General features: G+C 36.4%; 1 protein-coding gene across 1 annotated transcript in view; it reads left to right on the top strand.

The window, feature by feature from the left end:
- The first annotated feature begins 449 nt into the window (after window positions 1-449).
- The window catches only part of LOC133095772 (ubiquitin-conjugating enzyme E2 Q1-like), a 40,118-nt gene continuing 22,209 nt past the window's right edge, over window positions 450-18,358 (top strand). Inside the window, 1 exon segment of the mRNA XM_061197487.1 lies at window positions 450-526. Within this exon segment, the coding sequence (XP_061053470.1) occupies window positions 450-526 (77 nt within the window).

Here is an 18,358-nt window from a genome sequence, read left to right as displayed (position 1 = left end):
ATGGGACACAAAATATAGTACAGGAGACAAATGTATCAATAAAATGAAAAGTCACACTGACAAGTTTATAATTATAGACAAGTTGAGTGATTTGAATAAAAGAAACATGATCCTAGGACATCATATAACACATAATATCATTTGTTCTAAACTAGGAGTTCACAGAAGTCTTCCCTCAGGAAGTATGTTGAAGCTAATTTTCAAGGAACGGATAATAGTCAAGCAGGAAAAGAGGAGGCAGAAGGGCCTTCCGAACATAAGAAACTGTATGTGCACAGAACCCATGTGGGGGAAGAGAACGGCTCTTAGGCCAAGACCTGGGGAGGGGGTAGTGAGCAGGGAGTCTGCAGAGACAGGCAGTGATAATAACACACTTGGCCTTTAGCCACTGTTAAGGATTTGGATTGTTTCCTGAGAATAAGAAGTCATGGAAAGATTTAAATGTGGGAATGGGGAGAGGTATGGAAAAGATCATGCTGGCTGCTATGTCGCGAATAGACCAGACAAGGGCCAGCATGAATGCAGGGTACATAATCACAGAAGAGATGATACTATTTCAGACAAGGGTGAGGCAGTGGAGACAATGAGAAGCTGACTGATTACAGTGGTATATGTAAAACCAACAGCACTTGGTAAGGGAATGGATGGGAGCTATGCAAATAAAAAACACATCCAGAATGAGTCCTAGGTTTCTGATTTGCTCAGCTGGATAGATAACTGGTTAATCCTGGGAATAAAATCATCCTAGCTGTTGATGTTGCTAAATCTAATGTAGCTTTTTTAAAAAAAAATTACATTTAAATCCTGGAATTAAATCCAAGAACAAATTGACTGAACTGTTTTTTGTCACCTTTGGAAATGCTCATTCTCCTTCTGACACGGCCTCAGATGCTGCCAGCAGCTTTCCGTCCCTGGCATCAAATCTTCAGTATTTTTAAAGCTATTGATTGTGGATTTCAGCAAGAAACATAATTTTGGAGGTGTTTAAAGATAGTATCTGTTGTACGTGCATATGAAGTAGATCAATGGTAATCACCCACTTGCTATCTACTGTTCAGTTTGAATGCTTCTGAGATATTGTTATGAATTTCTTCTCATTTCATCTCCTACCATTAAACACACTCTATGAATTTGTTCTGAGTTTAGTTTATTATTATAAACCTAATGAAAACATTTCATCTACATAGAGCTGTCACAGAGATGTCTATGAGTGTTTTGTTTCAATATAACTGTAGGTAAGAGGTACTTAACTGGATATATCTTCATAAGCAAAAATGTCTCTAAATTATACATCTGCAATTTGGGATTCGTTTAGTACACACCTTGTCATATTTAAGCTGTGAGTAATTCATATATTGTTCTAGTCAGAAATTATGTCTTAGATGACTAAAGAGTGTTTTTAAAAAACTAGAAAGTATTGAGAAAAGAGTTAAGCATATATTTTTATTTTCCTCTCCCTAACTCCATTTTTGATTTTAAATTAATTCTGCATATCACTGCCACATTAATTTTTCTAAAAGTACATTTTGCATCACATCACTGAATTACTTAGGGATAAAAGATGCTTCCCTATTACATACTACATGAGACTGTTTCACATGTTAGGTCTTCCATAAACTTTTCTTACCCTAAAAACACCAATTCATTTCTCTCTCCTTCTCAGAATGCTGGGTCTACCATATTCAACCAACCTTCTTTGTCTCCGTTAACCTTTGAAGCTTGAACTTTTGTGCATTGCTCCCTCCCACCCTTACCAGGTCCTGAAAAAGCCAAAAGGCCAGAACCTCTCCAAATACTACCCATACCTCAAAGGTAAGATTAAATCTAACTTCCATTAAACCTTTCATCATTATTCCAGCTCACAGTGATCATTCATTTTTAGTCACCTCAATTACACACACAATTAGTGCTAGTTGGCTTAAGCAATTAATGAATTGGTTTGTAGGATGATATTTATCATTAATAGATACTATATTCTCTAAAGGAAAGGACCTTTGTTTATATATTTATGTGTCTGTATCACAGTGCTGCCCATATAGGGTCTCAATAAAGAGATGCTAAATTGATTACTTGATTGATTGATTAGAACACTCTGAGCTGTTTATTAAACATAATCCAGTAATTTTTGTACATTATTATTTTCAAAGTTATAAGTACCCAGGGCATAGAAAACATTCCATTTATGTCCAATCTTTCCTTGTAATTTTGCGGCAATTGGAGAGAAAGCCAAAAATGAAACCTAAAATGAAAGTAACTGAACCATTTGGAAATTCAAAGTTATTGAAAGAAAAAGCTGCAGAGATTAGTCACACTCTTACTGCAATTCTGAAGCAGCATATGGCTGAATATTTCCTCATGAAGTTTGTTCACTGAACTCTGTAAGTGAATATAAGCACCACAAATGCACATCAAGATATCATCCAAAAATTGCCAGTAACAAGTGTAGGAACATGTACAACTCGAACTTTTCAAAATTGAGTATCAATTTGGGAATGTGTATACATAAATATATGTGATGTGCATCTTAGAAAGTGTTATATTTGATCAATTTACATGAGCTAGCCATCTATATAATATATTCATTTATTGTTCAATAATTATGTATTGAGCACCTGCCATGTGAGAGGAAATATACTAGTTGCTAACGATACAAAAGTGACCAAGAACAAAAGACATGAACTCTGGTATGATGGAGTTTACACTACAGATGTACAGAAAGATAAATACTAAGGAAGCACATACAAAAAGGATAAATCTGGATTATTTCATTTATAGGAAATAAACAAGTGTCATTGTAGAAAATGACAAGCAGAACCTGCAGAAGGGCCTCTCTGAGGAAATGAAATTTAACTTGGTCCCTGAAGGATGAGAAGGAGCTAGCTGTGCAAAGACACCAATTTATTATTTTCTTTACTAAATATGTTAGTAGTAGTTAGAGTGAGACATGAAGCAAAAATTTTATTTTATGAGACCTTAACTTGTTCTTATGGTCCCAGATCAAAGTCTGCTCAACAAGGAGATTCTATGATATAGGCAACTGATTGTATGTTGATTTCAAAGTAATTATAGTTATAATTTCGAGAAGAAATATAATAGAAGATTTTAAGAACAAGAGTATAAATCATTATCCTCATAATTCTCTTTTCTACTCAAATGGAAATACTTTTCAGTTCCTTCTGACATGCACCTTATTTTTCTAAAAATGACCTAATGATTAAAGAATTACACTAATGTGTAATAAGATTTATCGAAAACAACCAGGCTTGGAATGAAGGTGTTTGTATTCTGGTTCAATCTTTATCATTCAATGGCTGTTGCCTCTCAAAAAACTCAATTCTTCTTGAAAGAACTGAATCACTTCCCTGATACAATGAAGGCCTTTATCCTCTGAAGTTTCCTACCCACGTTCCTGAAGATCATAGAATTTCATAGAATGCCTCAGTGACTACCCAGGTGGGGAAGGAGAGAGGGAATAAAAAGGATATTGGAGCAGGAAGAGCTTTATGTCTCTTTCTCCTACTTCAATACGTATAAATAATGCATAAGTTCTGATGTTATGTATTTTACATTTTGGGATGTCAAATGAGCTTTAACAGAAGAATGGGTTCTGTCTCTAAAATGATGTTGTAAACCATTGGATTAGTTGATTTGAAGACTCCATCTTCAAACAGCAAGTTTAAGAATCCACGTTCTAGGACTTCCCTAGTGGCACAGTGGTTAAGAATCCGCCTGCCAATGCAGGGGACACAGGTTCGAGCCCTGGTCCGGGAAGATCCCACGTGCCATGGAGCAACTAAGCCTGTGCGCCACAACTGCTGAGCCTGCGCTCTAGAGCCTGCAAGGCACAACTACTGAGCATGAGTGCCACAACTACTGAAGCCCGCACGCCTAGAGCCTGTGCTCCGCAACAAGAGAAGCCACTGCAACGAGAAGCCCATACACCACAGTGAAGAGTAGCCCCTGCTCGCCGCAACTAGAGAAAGCCCGTGTGCAGCAACGAAGACCCAGCACAGCCAAAATTAAATAAATAAATAAATTAAAAAAAAAAAAAGAATCCATGTTCTTCAAAACTAAGATTAAAAGTATCATTTTCTTAAGATGAAATAAAAATAAACTGGTAATGATAATCTCCAGATGTTCTAGCGTGACTAGTTTAAATCCCTGGTTAAATTATTTTATTTAAATCGTTAGTTTAAATCACTTTTAAATAAATAAATTTATCTGAAAAAAATGGGAACATAAAGGTAGAGAAAGTTCAAGGCACAAACGATTGCATATGTGAACCAAGTTATGCTTCCCCCCAAGGCATTTGTGCACCATGTACCAGCTACTTCCATGCATCTTTGCCATCCTAGGTATTCTTCAAGTCACCACTACCTTCAGCCACCTCCTCAGAACACAATATTGACCTTAAACAGAAATGAAACTTAAGAGGTTCACCTTACCATTTCTATTCTTACATTTTAAGGGCTCACTCAGATGAACTGTATGGTTATTTTTGTGACAGTAAAAGGCAGGTAGAAGTGGCGACTAAAATTTTAAAACATTGTATTTGGCCATTCATACGATGAATGAAATCCAATGACCAAGTTTTGCACAGATTCCATGAGAATTCACTTCTTCATCAGGTATATTATAGCAGAAAAGAGCAGAAATGTGGTTCTTTCTGGCTGGTGAGCTTCTGTCAGAAACAATGGCAACAATTTGAAAGGAAACCATTTTATAGCAATGAAGCATTTTTAGCAATATTAAAAATATATACATATTTCCAATAAAATCCTTGTAAAGCAAGATCTAATAGTGCTTTTTAAATAAAGCCAGTTTCATTCATACAAGGCATCTGCTGTGAAGAGTGTCTTATTATTACATAACATTGAAAAAGAATTAAGATACATAGGAAAGAAAATAGGAATTGTTTATCTTTAAAAACGGAATTACTAAAAATGTTTTATGCCAACTTATTCTCTGGGAAATATAGACAAGGTGCATTTTTCTCTCTACCTCAGGTGATAAAATGATTGTCTAAAAAATAAGAAGTGTATTCATATTTCACATGGGCCCTTAAGAAACATCCTTTCTTCAAGTGATTTTTTTCCCTGTTGGCTTTAATTAAGTTTAGAATAGTGCACCTAGATACTAAAAAATGAATGCAAATCGAATTACTGTCTAGACCAACAAGTTCTAATATTTCCCCTTACAGCTGTATTCTGCTTTCAATGTGTTCATGAAAAGTTTCTCTTAAATCAAGTTTCTGATAATCAATCACACTTCAAAAGCACTAGGAGAATTTGTTATTTAAAGGACTCTCCGTTAACAGTGAACTGCACCACTAGTAATCCTTGGAGGTAACACACAATCTGCTTTAACTATTGTAGAAATCTGTCTTTACATCTGTTAGATATGCTTTAAGTGTAGAGCACTTGGGCAGTGCACATGGCTCAAACACCTCCCAGTGTTAGCTAGGAAGATGGTGTCAGTTAAAATTGTAAGAGGGTTATTCACTCCTACCCTTACCACAAGCACCATCGCTCACCAAAACTGTCCAAGGCACCTATCTGCTGCTAGTGTTCTCCAGCCAAAGCCCACCAGTGTTACAGCTGTAGGTGAACAAGTTAGGTTTATTATCCACAGCAGTGAGAGACAACACTTGCCATGGGAACCATGGGATGACTCAGTAAGAGAGTGTTAGAAAACACTATATTCTTGTTATAGAATTTGGGATCGTGTTAAGTGATCTGGGGGAGAGTTTAAGGATGTGGGGCTCTGCTCTGGACTGGATATTCTCAGGAGGTGGGGTAATTCTATGAATGGATATATTAATAAATCTTATCTAGAAGAAGGGAAGACTAAATCCTTCAGCTCTAAAGCAACAGTCACGCATACCATATGGGAGAATGAAGTGTTTGGTGTTTCATGGTTTAGACAATGTTCATGTTTCGTCCGTGTTCAGGCGTGATTACACACTGGTCTTATTTTTGTCTTGATCCATCATGCTCATGGAGTTGCCGTGTCTGATGTTGATGTTCTCTAAATCAGTTTATGTTCAACAGGGGAACTCCAAGGCATGACTGTGAGCATCAGATCAGCCTGCAGCAACACCAGGTTCTAGCTGCATGTCAGGGGCTAGAGTTCTTTCTCAGTGTAAATGTGTTCAGACTTTAGTTTGTTGTTATTTGTTGTCTCATAATCATGCTTATTTTAAAGAAGCTTATGTTTACTCCTCCAGAGTCATCTTAAGTAGATGACTTTTCACAATGAATTCTTCTCTAATCATTCACTTCTTCCTCATTCTTAAAGTCAACCAATAAGAGAGGCATTTGCATTGTCAAGTCCTTTTTTTAAATTATAAATAACTCTGGAAACTTTATAGTCAAACTGTCATTTGTATCTTTTATATATAAATATGTAAAGATGTACTTTTTTCCTAATCAGAGAGCCAAAGAAATCAGAAATTTAGATGTCTTGATAGAAATGGAAAACTTCTATACTCCTTTTGATAACATTTTTAGTTTCTATTATCTACACTTGTAACATTGTAAAGCCATTCAAAGTTGGTATTTCTCCACTGTGGAACCCTGCTAAAGGTTTTTCTTAAGATTTTCCATTTCTGGTTCCAGCCAAACTTAATCACCTAGTGGACTTGGTAATCAGTCACCTGTATTAACTGAATCCAGCAACATAGTGTATCTAAAAGCAAGGACACTTATCTCTCACAATCAAGCACTGAAACACTAGAGGATCACACCAGAGAACTCAAAAGAGAGTGAGCAGAATGAAATGTTGGTGCTTTAGTCAGAGAGAAAAAAATAGGAGACAGCAGAAGCAATGATAGTTGTCTCAAGCAGTTGCAGTAGTGTCTTCATTTCTGTTGCTCCAAGGAGCAAAATCCATATGACAATATTTTAATTACACAATGTGTAGAATTCTTGCATTGGGAATTGCACTGGTGAGCTTAAATGCCTGTCCAACCTAAGACTTTGGGTTATGGTCTGCAAACACAGATAGTGCCTGGTTTATGGCACCATTATCCTAAGCCATTTGTGCACTCAACTGTAACAAACATTTGCCGGGTGCCAGGCACTGTGCTAAATGCCAGTGGTGTAGTAGAGACCACAACAGACAAAGTATCTGTCCTTATGAAACCTATCTTATAACAGACAGGCAACCAACTCTACAGAGGTCAACATATAAATTAACACAATTTAAGTATAGATTGTGATAAGAAGGTGGTTTAAGAAGAGGGGAAGGGGCTTCCCTGGTGGCGCAGTGGTTGGGAGTCTGCCTGCCAATGCAGGGGACGTGGGTTCGAGCCCTGGTCTGGGAGGATCCCACATGCCGCGGAGCAACTGGGCCCATGAGCCACAACTACTGAGCTTGCGTGTCCGGAGCCTGTGCTCCGCAACAAGAGAGGCCGCGATAGTGAGAGGCCCGCGCACCGCGATGAAGAGTGGCCCCCGCTTGCCGTAACTAGAGAAAGCCCTTGCACAGAAACAAAGACCCAACACAGCTAAAAATAAATAAATAAATAAATGATAAAAATAAAAAAAGGAATTCCTTTAAAAAAAAAAAAGAAGAGGGGAAGACTAATCCCATTTTAATATTTAAACCTTAACTTTGGATGGTTAGATAATGGGTTAATGAGGTAACAGGCAAATTTTCCTATTCCTGTTTTTTTTCTTGGCTTATGTTTTCACTTTTAACTTTGATTCCCAAATATAGATCATTACCATTGGGATGACTGAGTAGAAGAATATAGAGAAATCAATGTAAACAAATCTTTATCATTAAAAAAATTAGATATCAAATCTGTTGAAAAATTGTTTGATTTAGACCATCAGCAACATCTAATTCAGCACAAATATGGATCACAGACCATGATATCACCCGCTCAGAGTATTTTGTTTCTTATTCAAGAACTTTTTTTCTGTTTCTTGGCAGACAACTTATACTGATAATAATTGTGTTTATTTCTGGTTTCTTAAAGATTTCATTCCATGGAACACCAAGCAAATGGCCTACCACATCTTTATATGATCTTAAATATGATACTTGCACCCAAAGTATAAAAGCAACTAAGCAAATTCCATATCACAAACTAGCACAGGTAGTTGAATAAAGCAGAAGTGAATGGATAAATCCTATTTTAATAAGGTTCACAAATCCTTCACTTAAATAGAAGAGAAAAATAAAAACAGAGAGGAAAATTTATATATGATTTCTCAGCAGCACATAGAAGCTACTGTGAAACTGATAAAATGGGAGATTTAGACCTATGAAAACAAGATTCAACAACAACAAAAAGCAGCAAGATTCAACCAGAAAATCTCTGTGTTGCTTTAAATAAAACCCATTAGGATGAGGTGGGATTGTCCCATGAGTCAACCTAAGCCAAAAGCTTATGTTTAAATACCAACCATAAAAAACATTGTGCAATTGGAAGAATTCTGCTTCTCATGATGAAGCACATTACTGACATCTTCAAAAGGTCCATAGATTTCCGTCATGTAAGCAACATATAAATGTTTTTTTGTTTGGTTTGTTTTGAAATTTCATGCCCCGATTGGGCTTTTGGAGAATAAGTAGTATCAAAAGAAACTGTTGACTTGAATTCTCATTATTCAAGCATTTGAATAGTTATCACTTATTTATCTCTCACAACAAATCTAGATGAAAGGAATTGAATTTGAGGCTAATCCATGTATCTTAACTACATACGTTGAATATTTTCATCTCAATATATTATATATCCAAATAGTCTCACCTGCAAGATGAGTATAAATGAGGATCAAACATAATTTTATCTACTAAAATGTGTCCTTCCAATTGAAATATCTGCAGCCAAACCAGTTCACTTTTGAATTATGTGAGTTTCTTTCTCTTCATTCTAAGAACATATAATTTTCATATAAAGATATTTTTTTAAAGTTTTCATTACTTTATTCCAATTTATCAATCTCTATAAATTTATGTTGACTTTCTTTGCATTCATGTATATAATTCACATCAGAGGATATTTTTTTCTCATTTATGTGGCATTAAAAATATACAGTGATATTTGTTTGAAAAACATTACGTTAAGATATATTAATGTGAGCATGTCCCTGGTCCATCTCATGTGATCCTGAGAGCAGTGAGCTTACTTATTGTTAAATCCTTAGAAATCAACTTTCAAAACTGTCCTTCTGCAAATGTAATGAGAGTCGATTTAGAGAGGTTCATGTCTGAGTTACTGACATTTTTTTTTTAACATCTTTATTGGAGTATAAATGCTTTAAAATGTTATGTTAGTTTCTGCTGTATAACAGAGTGAATCAGCTATACGTATACGTTTATCCCCATATCCCCTCCCTCTTCTGTCTCCCTCCCACCTTCCCTATCCCACCCCTCTAGGTGGTGACAAAGCACCGAGCTGATCTCCCTGTGCTATACAGCTGCTTCCCACTAGCTATCTATTTTACATTAGGTAGTATATATATGTCAATGCTACTCTCTCACTTCGTCCAGCTTACCCTTCCCCCTCCCCGTGTCCTCAAGTCTATTCTCTATGTCTGCGTCTTTATTCATGTCCTGCCCTTAGGTTCTTCCGAACCTTTTTTTTTTTTTTTAGATTCCATATATATGTGTTAGCATACGGTATTTGTTTTTCTCTTTCTGGCTTACTTCACTCTGTATGACAGACTCTAGGTCCATCCACTTTACTACAAATAACTCAATTTTGTTTCTTTTTATGGCCGAGTAATATTCCATTGTATATATGTGCCACATCTTCTTTATCCATTCATCTGTTGATGGACACTTAGGTTGCTTCCATGTCCTGGCTATTGTAAATAGTGCTGCAATGAACATTGTGGTACATGACTCTTTTTGAATTATGGTTTTCTCAGGGTATATGCCCAGCAGTGGTATTGCTAGGTCGTATGGTAGTTCTATCTTTAGTTTTTTAAGGAACCTCCATACTGTTCTCCATAGTGGCTGTATCAATTTACATTCCCACTAACAGTGCAAGAGGGTTCCCTTTTCTCCACACTCTCTCCAGCACTTATTGTTTGTAGATTTTTTGATGACGGCCATTCTGACCAGTGTGAGGTGATACCTCATTGTAGTTTTGATTTGCATTTCTCTAATGATTAGTGATGTTGAGCATCCTTTCATGTGTTTGTTGGCAATCTGTATATCTTCTTTGGAGAAATGTCTATTTAGGTCTTCTGCCCATTTTTGGATTGGGTTGTTTGTTTTTTTGATATTGAGCTGTATGAGCTGCTTGTAAATCTTGGAGATTAATCCTTTGTCAGCTGCTTTGTTTGCAAATATTTTCTCCCATTTTGAGGGTTGTCTTTTCATCTTGTTTATGGTTTCCATTGCTGTGCAAAAGCTTTTAAGTTTCAGTAGGTCACATTTGTTTATTTTTGTTTTCATTTCCATTTCTCTAGGAGGTGGCTCAAAAAGGATCATGCTGTGATTTATGTCACAGAGTGTTCTAAGTGTTCTTAGTGTTTTCCTCTAAGAGTTTGATAGTGTCTGGCCATACATTTAGGTCTTTAATCCATTTTGAGTTTATTTTTGTGTATGGTGTTAGGGAGTGTTCTAATTTCATTCTTTTACATGTAGCTGTCCAGTTTTCCCAGCACCACCTATTGAAGAGGCTGTCTTTTCTCCATTGCATATTCTTGCCTCCTTTATCAAAGATAAGGTGACCATATGCGCGTGGGTTTATCTCTGGGCTTTCTATCCTGTTCCATTGATCTATACTTCTGTTTTTGTGCCAGTACCATACTTTCTTGATTACTGTAGCTTTGTATTATAGTCTGAAGTCAGGGAGCCTGATTCCTCCAGCTCTGTTTTTCTTTCTCTGTTTTTCTTTCTCTGTTTTTCTTGCTTTGGCTGTTCGGGGTCTTTTGTGTTTCCATACAAATTGTGAAATATTTTGTTTTAGTTCTGTGAAAAATGCCATTGGTAGTTTGACAGGGATTGCATTGAATCTGTAGATTGTTTGGGTAGTAGAGTCATTTTCACAGTGTTGATTCTTCCAATCCAAGAACATGGTATATCTCTCCATCCGTTTGTATCATCTTTAATGTCTTTCATCAGTGTCTTATAGTTTTCTGCATACAGGTCTTTTGTCCCCTTGGGTAGGTTTATTCCTAGGTATTTTATTCTTTTTGTTACAGTGGTAAATGGGAGGGTTTCCTTAATTTCTCTTTTAGATTTTTCATCATTATAGGAATACAAGAGATTTCTGTGCATTAATTTTGTATCCTGCTACTTTACCGAATTCATTGATTAGCTCTAGTAGTTTTCTGGTAGTGTCTTTAGGATTCTCTATGTATAGTATCATGTCATCTGCAAACAGTGACAGCTTTACTTCTTCTTTTCCTATTTGGAGTCCTTTTATTTCTTTTTCTTCTCTGATTGCTGTGGCTAAAACTTCCAAAACTATGTTGAATAATAGTGGTGAGAGTGGACAACCTTGTCTTGTTTCTGATCTTAGAGGAAATGGTTTCTGTTTTTCACCATTGAGAATGATGTGGGCTGTGGTTTTGTCATATATGGCCTTTATTATGTTGAGGTAAGTTCCCTCAATGCCCACTTTCTGGAGGGTTTTTATAGAATTTTGTCGATAGCTTTGCTCCATCTATTGAGATGATCATATGGTTTTTCTCCTTCAGTTTGTTAATATGATTTATCACATTGATTGATTTGTGTATATTGAAGCATCCTTGCAGTCCTGGGATAAACCCCACTTGATCATGGTGTATGATCCTTTTAATGTTCTGTTGGATTCTGTTTGCTAGTATTTTGTTGAGGATTTTTGCATCTATGTTCATCAGTGATATTGGCCTGTAGTTTTCTTTCTTTGTGACATCTTTGTCTGGTTTTTGTATCAGGGTGATGGTGGCCTCGTAAAATGAGTTTGGGAGTGTTCCTCTCTCTGCTATATTTTTGAAGAATTTGAGAAGGATAGGTGTTAGCTCCTCTCTAAATGTTGGATAGAATTCGCCTGTGAAGCCATCTGGTCCTGGGCTTTTGTTTGTTGGAAGATTTTTTTTTTTTTTAATTATTTATTTTTGGCTGTGTTGGGTCTTCGTTTCTGTGCGAGGGTTTTCTCTAGTTACGGCAAGCAGGGGCCACTCTTCATTGTGGTGCGCGGGCCTCTCACTATCGCGGCCTCTCTTGTTGCGGAGCACAGGCTCCAGACGCGCAGGCTCAGTTGTTGTGGCTCACGGGCCCAGTTGCTCCATGGCATGTGGGATCTTCCCAGACCAGGGCTCGAACCCATGTCCCCTGCATTGGCAGGCAGATTCTCAACCATTGCGCCACCAGGGAAGCCCTGTTTGAAGATTTTTAATCAGAGTTTCAATTTCAGTACTTGTGATTGGTCTGTTCATATTTTCTATTTCTTCCTGGTTCAGTCTTGGAAGGTTGTGCTTTTCTAAGAATTTGTCCATTTCTTCCAGGTTGTCCATTTTATTGGCATATAGTTGCTTGTAGTAATCTCTCATGATCCTTTGTATTTCTGCAGTGTCAGTTGTTACTTCTCCTTTTTCATTTCTAATTCTGTTGATTTCAGTCTCCTCCCTTTTTTTCTTGATGAGTCTGGCTAATGGCTTATCAATTTTGTTTATCTTCTCAAAGAACCAGATTTTAGTTTTATTGATCTTTGCTATCATTTCCTTCTTTTTTTTTTCATTTATTTCTGATCTGATATTTATGATTTCTTTCCTTCTGCTAACTTTGGGGTTTTTTTGTTCTTCGTTCTCTAATTGCTTTAGGTGTAAGGTTAGGTTGTTTATTTGAGATTTTTCTTGTTTCTTGAGGTAGGATTGTATTGCTATAAACTTCCCTCTTAGTATTGCTTTTGCTGCATCCCGTTGGTTTTGGGTCATTGTGTTTTCATTGTCATTTGTTTCTAGGTATTTTTTGACTTCCTCTTTGATTTCTTCAGTGATCTCTCGGTTATTTAGTAGCATATTGTTTAGCCTCCATGTGTTTGTATTTTTTACAGATTTTTTCCTGTAATTGATATCTAGTCTCATAGCGTTGTGGTCGGAAAAGATACTTGATACAATTTCAATTTTCTTAAATTTACCAAGGCTTGATTTGTGACCCAAGATATGATCTATCCTGGAGAATGTTCCATGAGCACTTGAGAAGAAAGTGTATTCTGTTGTTTTTGGATGGAATGTCCTATAAATATCAATTAAGTCCATCTTGTTTAATGTGTCATTTTAAGCTTCTGTTTCCTTATTTATTTTCATTTTGGATGATCTGTCCATTGGTGAAAGTGGGGTGTTAAAGTCCCCTACGTTTATTGTGTTACTGTCGATTTCCCCTTTTGTGGCTGTTAGCATTTGCCTTATGTACTGAGATGCTCCTATGTTGGGTGCATCAATATTTACAATTGTTATATCTTCTTCTTGGATTGATCCTTTGATCTTTATGTAGTGTCCTTCTTTGTCTCTTGTAATAGTCTTTATTTTAAAGTCTATTTTGTCTGATATGAGAATTGCTAATCCAGCTCTCTTTTGATTTCCACTTCCATGGAATATCTTTTTCCATCCCCTCACTTTCAGTCAGTATGTGTTCCTAGGTCTGAAGTGGGTCTCTTGTAGACAGCATATATATGGGGTCCTGTTTTTGTATCCATTCAGCCAGTCTGTGTCTTTTGGTTGGAACATTTAATCCGTTTACATTTAAGGTAGTTATCGATATGTATGTTCCTATTACCATTTTCTTAATTGTTTTGAGTTTGTTTTTGTAGGTCTTTTCCTTCTCTTGTGTTTCCTGCCTAGGGAAGTTCCTTTAGCATTTGTTTTAAAGCTGGTTTGATGGTGCTGAATTCTCTTAGCTTTTGCCTGTCTGTAAAGGTTTTAATTTCTCCATCGAATCTGAATGAGATCTTTGCTGGGTAATCTTGATTGTAGTTTTTTCCCTTTCATCACTTTAAATATGTCCTGCCGCTCCCTTCTGGCTTGCAGAGTTTCTGCTGAAAGATCAGCTGTTTACCTTATGGGGATTCCCTTTGTTGTTATTTGTTGCTTTTCCCTTGCTGCTTTTAATATTTTTTCTTTGTATTTAATTTTTGATAGTTTGATTAATATGTGTCTTGGCGTGTTTCTCCTCGGAATGCGCTTCCTGGCGTTGATTGACTATTTCCTTTCCCATATTAGGGAAGTTTTCAACTATAATCTCTTCAAATATTTTCTCAGTCCCTTTCTTTTTCTCTTCTTCTTCTGGGACCTCTATAATTCGAATGTTGGTGCATTTATTGTTGTCCCAGAGGTCTCTGAGTCTGTCCTCAATTCTTTTCATTCTTTTTTCTTTATTCTGCTCTTTGGTAGTTATTTCCACTATTTTATCGTCCAGGTCACTTATCCATTCTTCTGCCTCAGTTGTTCTGCTATTGATTCCTTGTAGAGAATTTTTAATTTCATTTATTGCGTTTTTCATCATTGTTTGCTCTTAGGTCTTCTAGGTCCTTGTTAAACATTTGTTGTATTTTCTCCATTCTATTTCCAAGATTTTGGATCATCTTTACTATCATTTCTCTGAATTCTTTTTCAGGTAGACTGCCTATTTCCTCTTCATTTGTTTGGTCTGGTGGGTTTTTACTTTGCTCCTTCATCAGCTCTGTATTTCTCTGTCTTCTCATTTTGCTTAACTTACTGTGTTTGGGGTCTTCTTTTTTTTTTTTTTTTTTTTTTGTTTGGGGTCTTCTTTTCGCAGGCTGCAGGATCGTATTTCCCATTTTTTTTTGGTGTCTGCCCCCAGTGGGTAAGGTTGGTTCAGTGGGTTGTGTAGGTTTCATGGCGGAGGGGACTGGTGCCTGTGTTCTGGTGGATGAGGCTGGATCTTGTCTTTCTGGTGAGCAGGACTGCGTCCAGTGGTATGTCTTGGGGTGTCTGTAAGCTTAGTATGATTTTCGGCACCCTCTCTGCTAATGGGTGGGGTTGTGTTTCTGTCTTGCTAGTTGTTAGGCATGGGGCGTCCAGCACTGGAGCTTGCTGGTCATTGAGTGGAGCTGGGTCTTAGCGTTGAGATGGAGATCTCTGGGAACGCTCTCGCCACTTGATATTACGTGGGTCCAGGAGGTCTCTGGTGGTGCAGTGTGCTGAACTCGGCTCTCCCAACTCAGAAGCTCAGGCCTGACACCCTGCTGGAGCACCAAGACCCTTCAGCCACACAGCCAGGTACTTTGGGAGTTTCTTGCCTTTTGGGAAGTCTGATGTCTTCTGCCAGCATTCAGTAGGTGTTCTGTAGGAGTTGTTCCACATGTAGATGTATCGTTGATGTATTTGTGGGGAGGAAGGTGATCTCCACGTCTTATTCCTCCTCCATCTTGAAGTGTAATAAATCTGAGTTACTGACATTTTTAAACCTCACCTTCAGCCCTCTCTGCAATCACACAATCTGTGTGAATGGTTGTCTAGGGTCTTCATAAAACAAGACTATGACATGTTGGAGGCTGCCAAGCATTGATGGACATATACCTAAAATTGGCCAGACAATGTGAAGCAACTGAAAGCTTGATTGGAGAAAAAGAAATAAGGAACCATCTCACACATGAAAGTGGCTATAATCTACACTGTATTTTCTTATTTTAAAATGTAGGATTTGATTCTTTAAAATGTTGGAAAATGTTACATTAAGATTTATTTAATTTCCTTTATATAGCCATAACTGTTTCCTAGAAAATAATTACAACCATGTCTACCTTATTATATTTATTAAAAATAAGATGAACTTCTGTTATTAAAACAGCTATCCTTCCAACTGAGGTATTACTATATCAATTTAAATAACATATGGATAAAAATTATCTCACTTTTCTTCTTAATTTTTAATAAAAAACAATGTTTACTTCAGTCCTAAAGAGTGCATGCTTCAACAAATATAGGGTATCTGAATATTCCTATGGTAGCTAAGAGAAAAAATAACCTACCTGTTTGTAATCATGAAATGAGAGCTCTCTTCAAGTTGAAAGATTCAAACTCATGATACTTTTTAGCTTCATGGTTAATAAGTTTAATTTGTTTTGTCACAAGGAAGGAAGGGAGGGAGGGAGGGAAAAGAAGAATGAAAAAGAGGCTTCAGTATAGTCAGCAGAGAAAGTAGAAAGGTTTTAAGACACACAAAATCTTTATAGGAATATATTTAATGCAGTGTTTCTCAATATGTGTTACACATATTACTTAGGCTAAACATGAATATTTTTATTTTAATATTTATTTATTATAATGCCTATTAGAAAAATATAACTAAGGAATCAAACTAGTGATTTACTGCATGGGGGGAGCTAGAATTATTTAAGTAAAATGAGGAGTCACATTAATAAGTTGTTGAATAAATGATAGTTTAGTTGATATGGAAAAAAACATGAAGGTAGCCCACAAATGACTAAGGTATATAAAACTTTACTATAAAACTGCTCTTCAGACTGGGGATGAGTAAACTGGAAAAGTGTCAGGGAGGAAATAATAGCTATCTTTATACATTTCCAATACTAATTCACACCAATGGGAAGAAACTACACAATACATATTTCTAATCCACAGAAGGAAAGAGTTGTCATAAGTCCAGTACTGCTAGAAGATAAAGTGTACAGATTCCAGTTCCTCATTACCAGTGGAACTTAGGAACAGGCCTGGCAAACATTTAACAGCAATGTGTAAAGGGAATTGAACAACTGGAAAGGTATTGTGCTCAGAAGATCTTTTTCCAACCCAGAAACTTTGTGAGAAAAACATAAATATACTATTACCTCATTTTACACATTTACTAGGGATAATGATAGCAGAGGTAATTTTCATACACAGAAATTTATTATCCAGTAAATTCAACCTTCATAAAAATAGAACGTGGGAAAAGTTTTGAGTTTACTTTCACGTACTATTCATGTTCTTTGAGATAGGAAAACTTTAAGAATCAGCACAACTCATGGTCATTACAGGCAAACATTCCATGATGTTTTTTCTGACTCAGAAGTACACATTTATCAAATTTGTCTTTCCATATTAGAATAATCCATCATGATTTTTGGTAACAATCACATGCTTTCTTGCATTGGTATTAAACTGTTTCATGTAGGTAATCTTTATTCATCAAGGGTTTGGGGGCAGCAAATAACAAAAATCCAACTAACAGTTGCTAAAATCACAGCTCTAATTATTTCACTTAATAGAAAGTCCAGAGATAGGAAGTTAAAGACTAGTTCAAATTTTAATGTAATCATCAGTGGCTTAGACTCTTTCCATTTGCCCATTCTTTTTGACACATTGGCTCTTTTGGTTTTGTATGTTTTATTGCCTTAGTTTGTTTGTCTTAGGCTTATTGCCTCATAGTTGCAAGCTCCAGATGTCACAATTATATTCAAAATTAGAAAGAGGGGGGAGGGTTTTCTCCTCCTGAGTCTATGTCTTCTTATCAGGAAATAAAAGCTTTACTTGAAGACCCACCCCCCCCACCCCCAGAAGATTTCTCCTTACATCTTATGGGCCAGAAAATGTTCACATGGCTATAAGTGACACTGGAAAAGTTGTACATGGCAAATAGGAAAGATGGAGACAGGGGTTCACTTAGATCAGTCATGATTTACCCCCTGATATTGGACATATTACTGTTCTTCAAAAAAACAAAACAAAACAAAATGAAAAAACAACTGTGGTTCTGATAGCCAGCAAGAAAGGGGGAGTTGTGGATAAGTAATAAGTAAGGTCTCTCACATAAACCTTGAAGGAGCTCTGCGTTCCCTGAGCAGAAGAAAAGGATCTTCCTTTTTATTAATTTACCCAATGCCATGGGAAAACTGTTCATTTTTTAAGTACTGAGTTATCCCATTCATTCACCTATCAATTTATATTCATATTTGGACAAGGGGCATATTTATTTTTAGGGAGGAAGGTAGTTTCAGCAGAAAAAAAAAAGAAACTGAAAGAATGAACAGAAATTTTTTGCCATGAGACTGACTTAATGATTCACTAGATGAATTTGTCAAGAGAGCCATGTCTAGTAGAGTTTAAGCCTTGGTGGCTGAAACAGTCATGAACACATCGAAAGAAATGGGGAAATAGTGGAAATTCCTTCAAATTTAAAAACTTAAGTTTGATGTATATTTAACATTTAAAACTGTCAAACTTTAATTTTTGTATGTGTATATTTGCTTTGGATTTTAAATTAAACATGAGTTAGAGTTTCAGAGTTTCAAATTACAAATACAAAGATTAAAAAAAACACAAATTTTCCATTAACCCTTCTTCAAGTTCAGTGCTTTTATTAAACTATGTCCAATCTGCTCATAATCCCACCTAATGATGTTTTTTACAAATGTTGTATTTTTTAGTCCTGGGATTTCTGATTGATT

Source organism: Eubalaena glacialis, chromosome 7 (assembly GCF_028564815.1).
Source record: "Eubalaena glacialis isolate mEubGla1 chromosome 7, mEubGla1.1.hap2.+ XY, whole genome shotgun sequence".
Classification (NCBI taxonomy): Eukaryota; Metazoa; Chordata; class Mammalia; order Artiodactyla; family Balaenidae; genus Eubalaena; species Eubalaena glacialis.
Note: the sequence above shows the minus strand (reverse complement) of the source record. Positions and strands in the feature narration are given on the sequence as shown.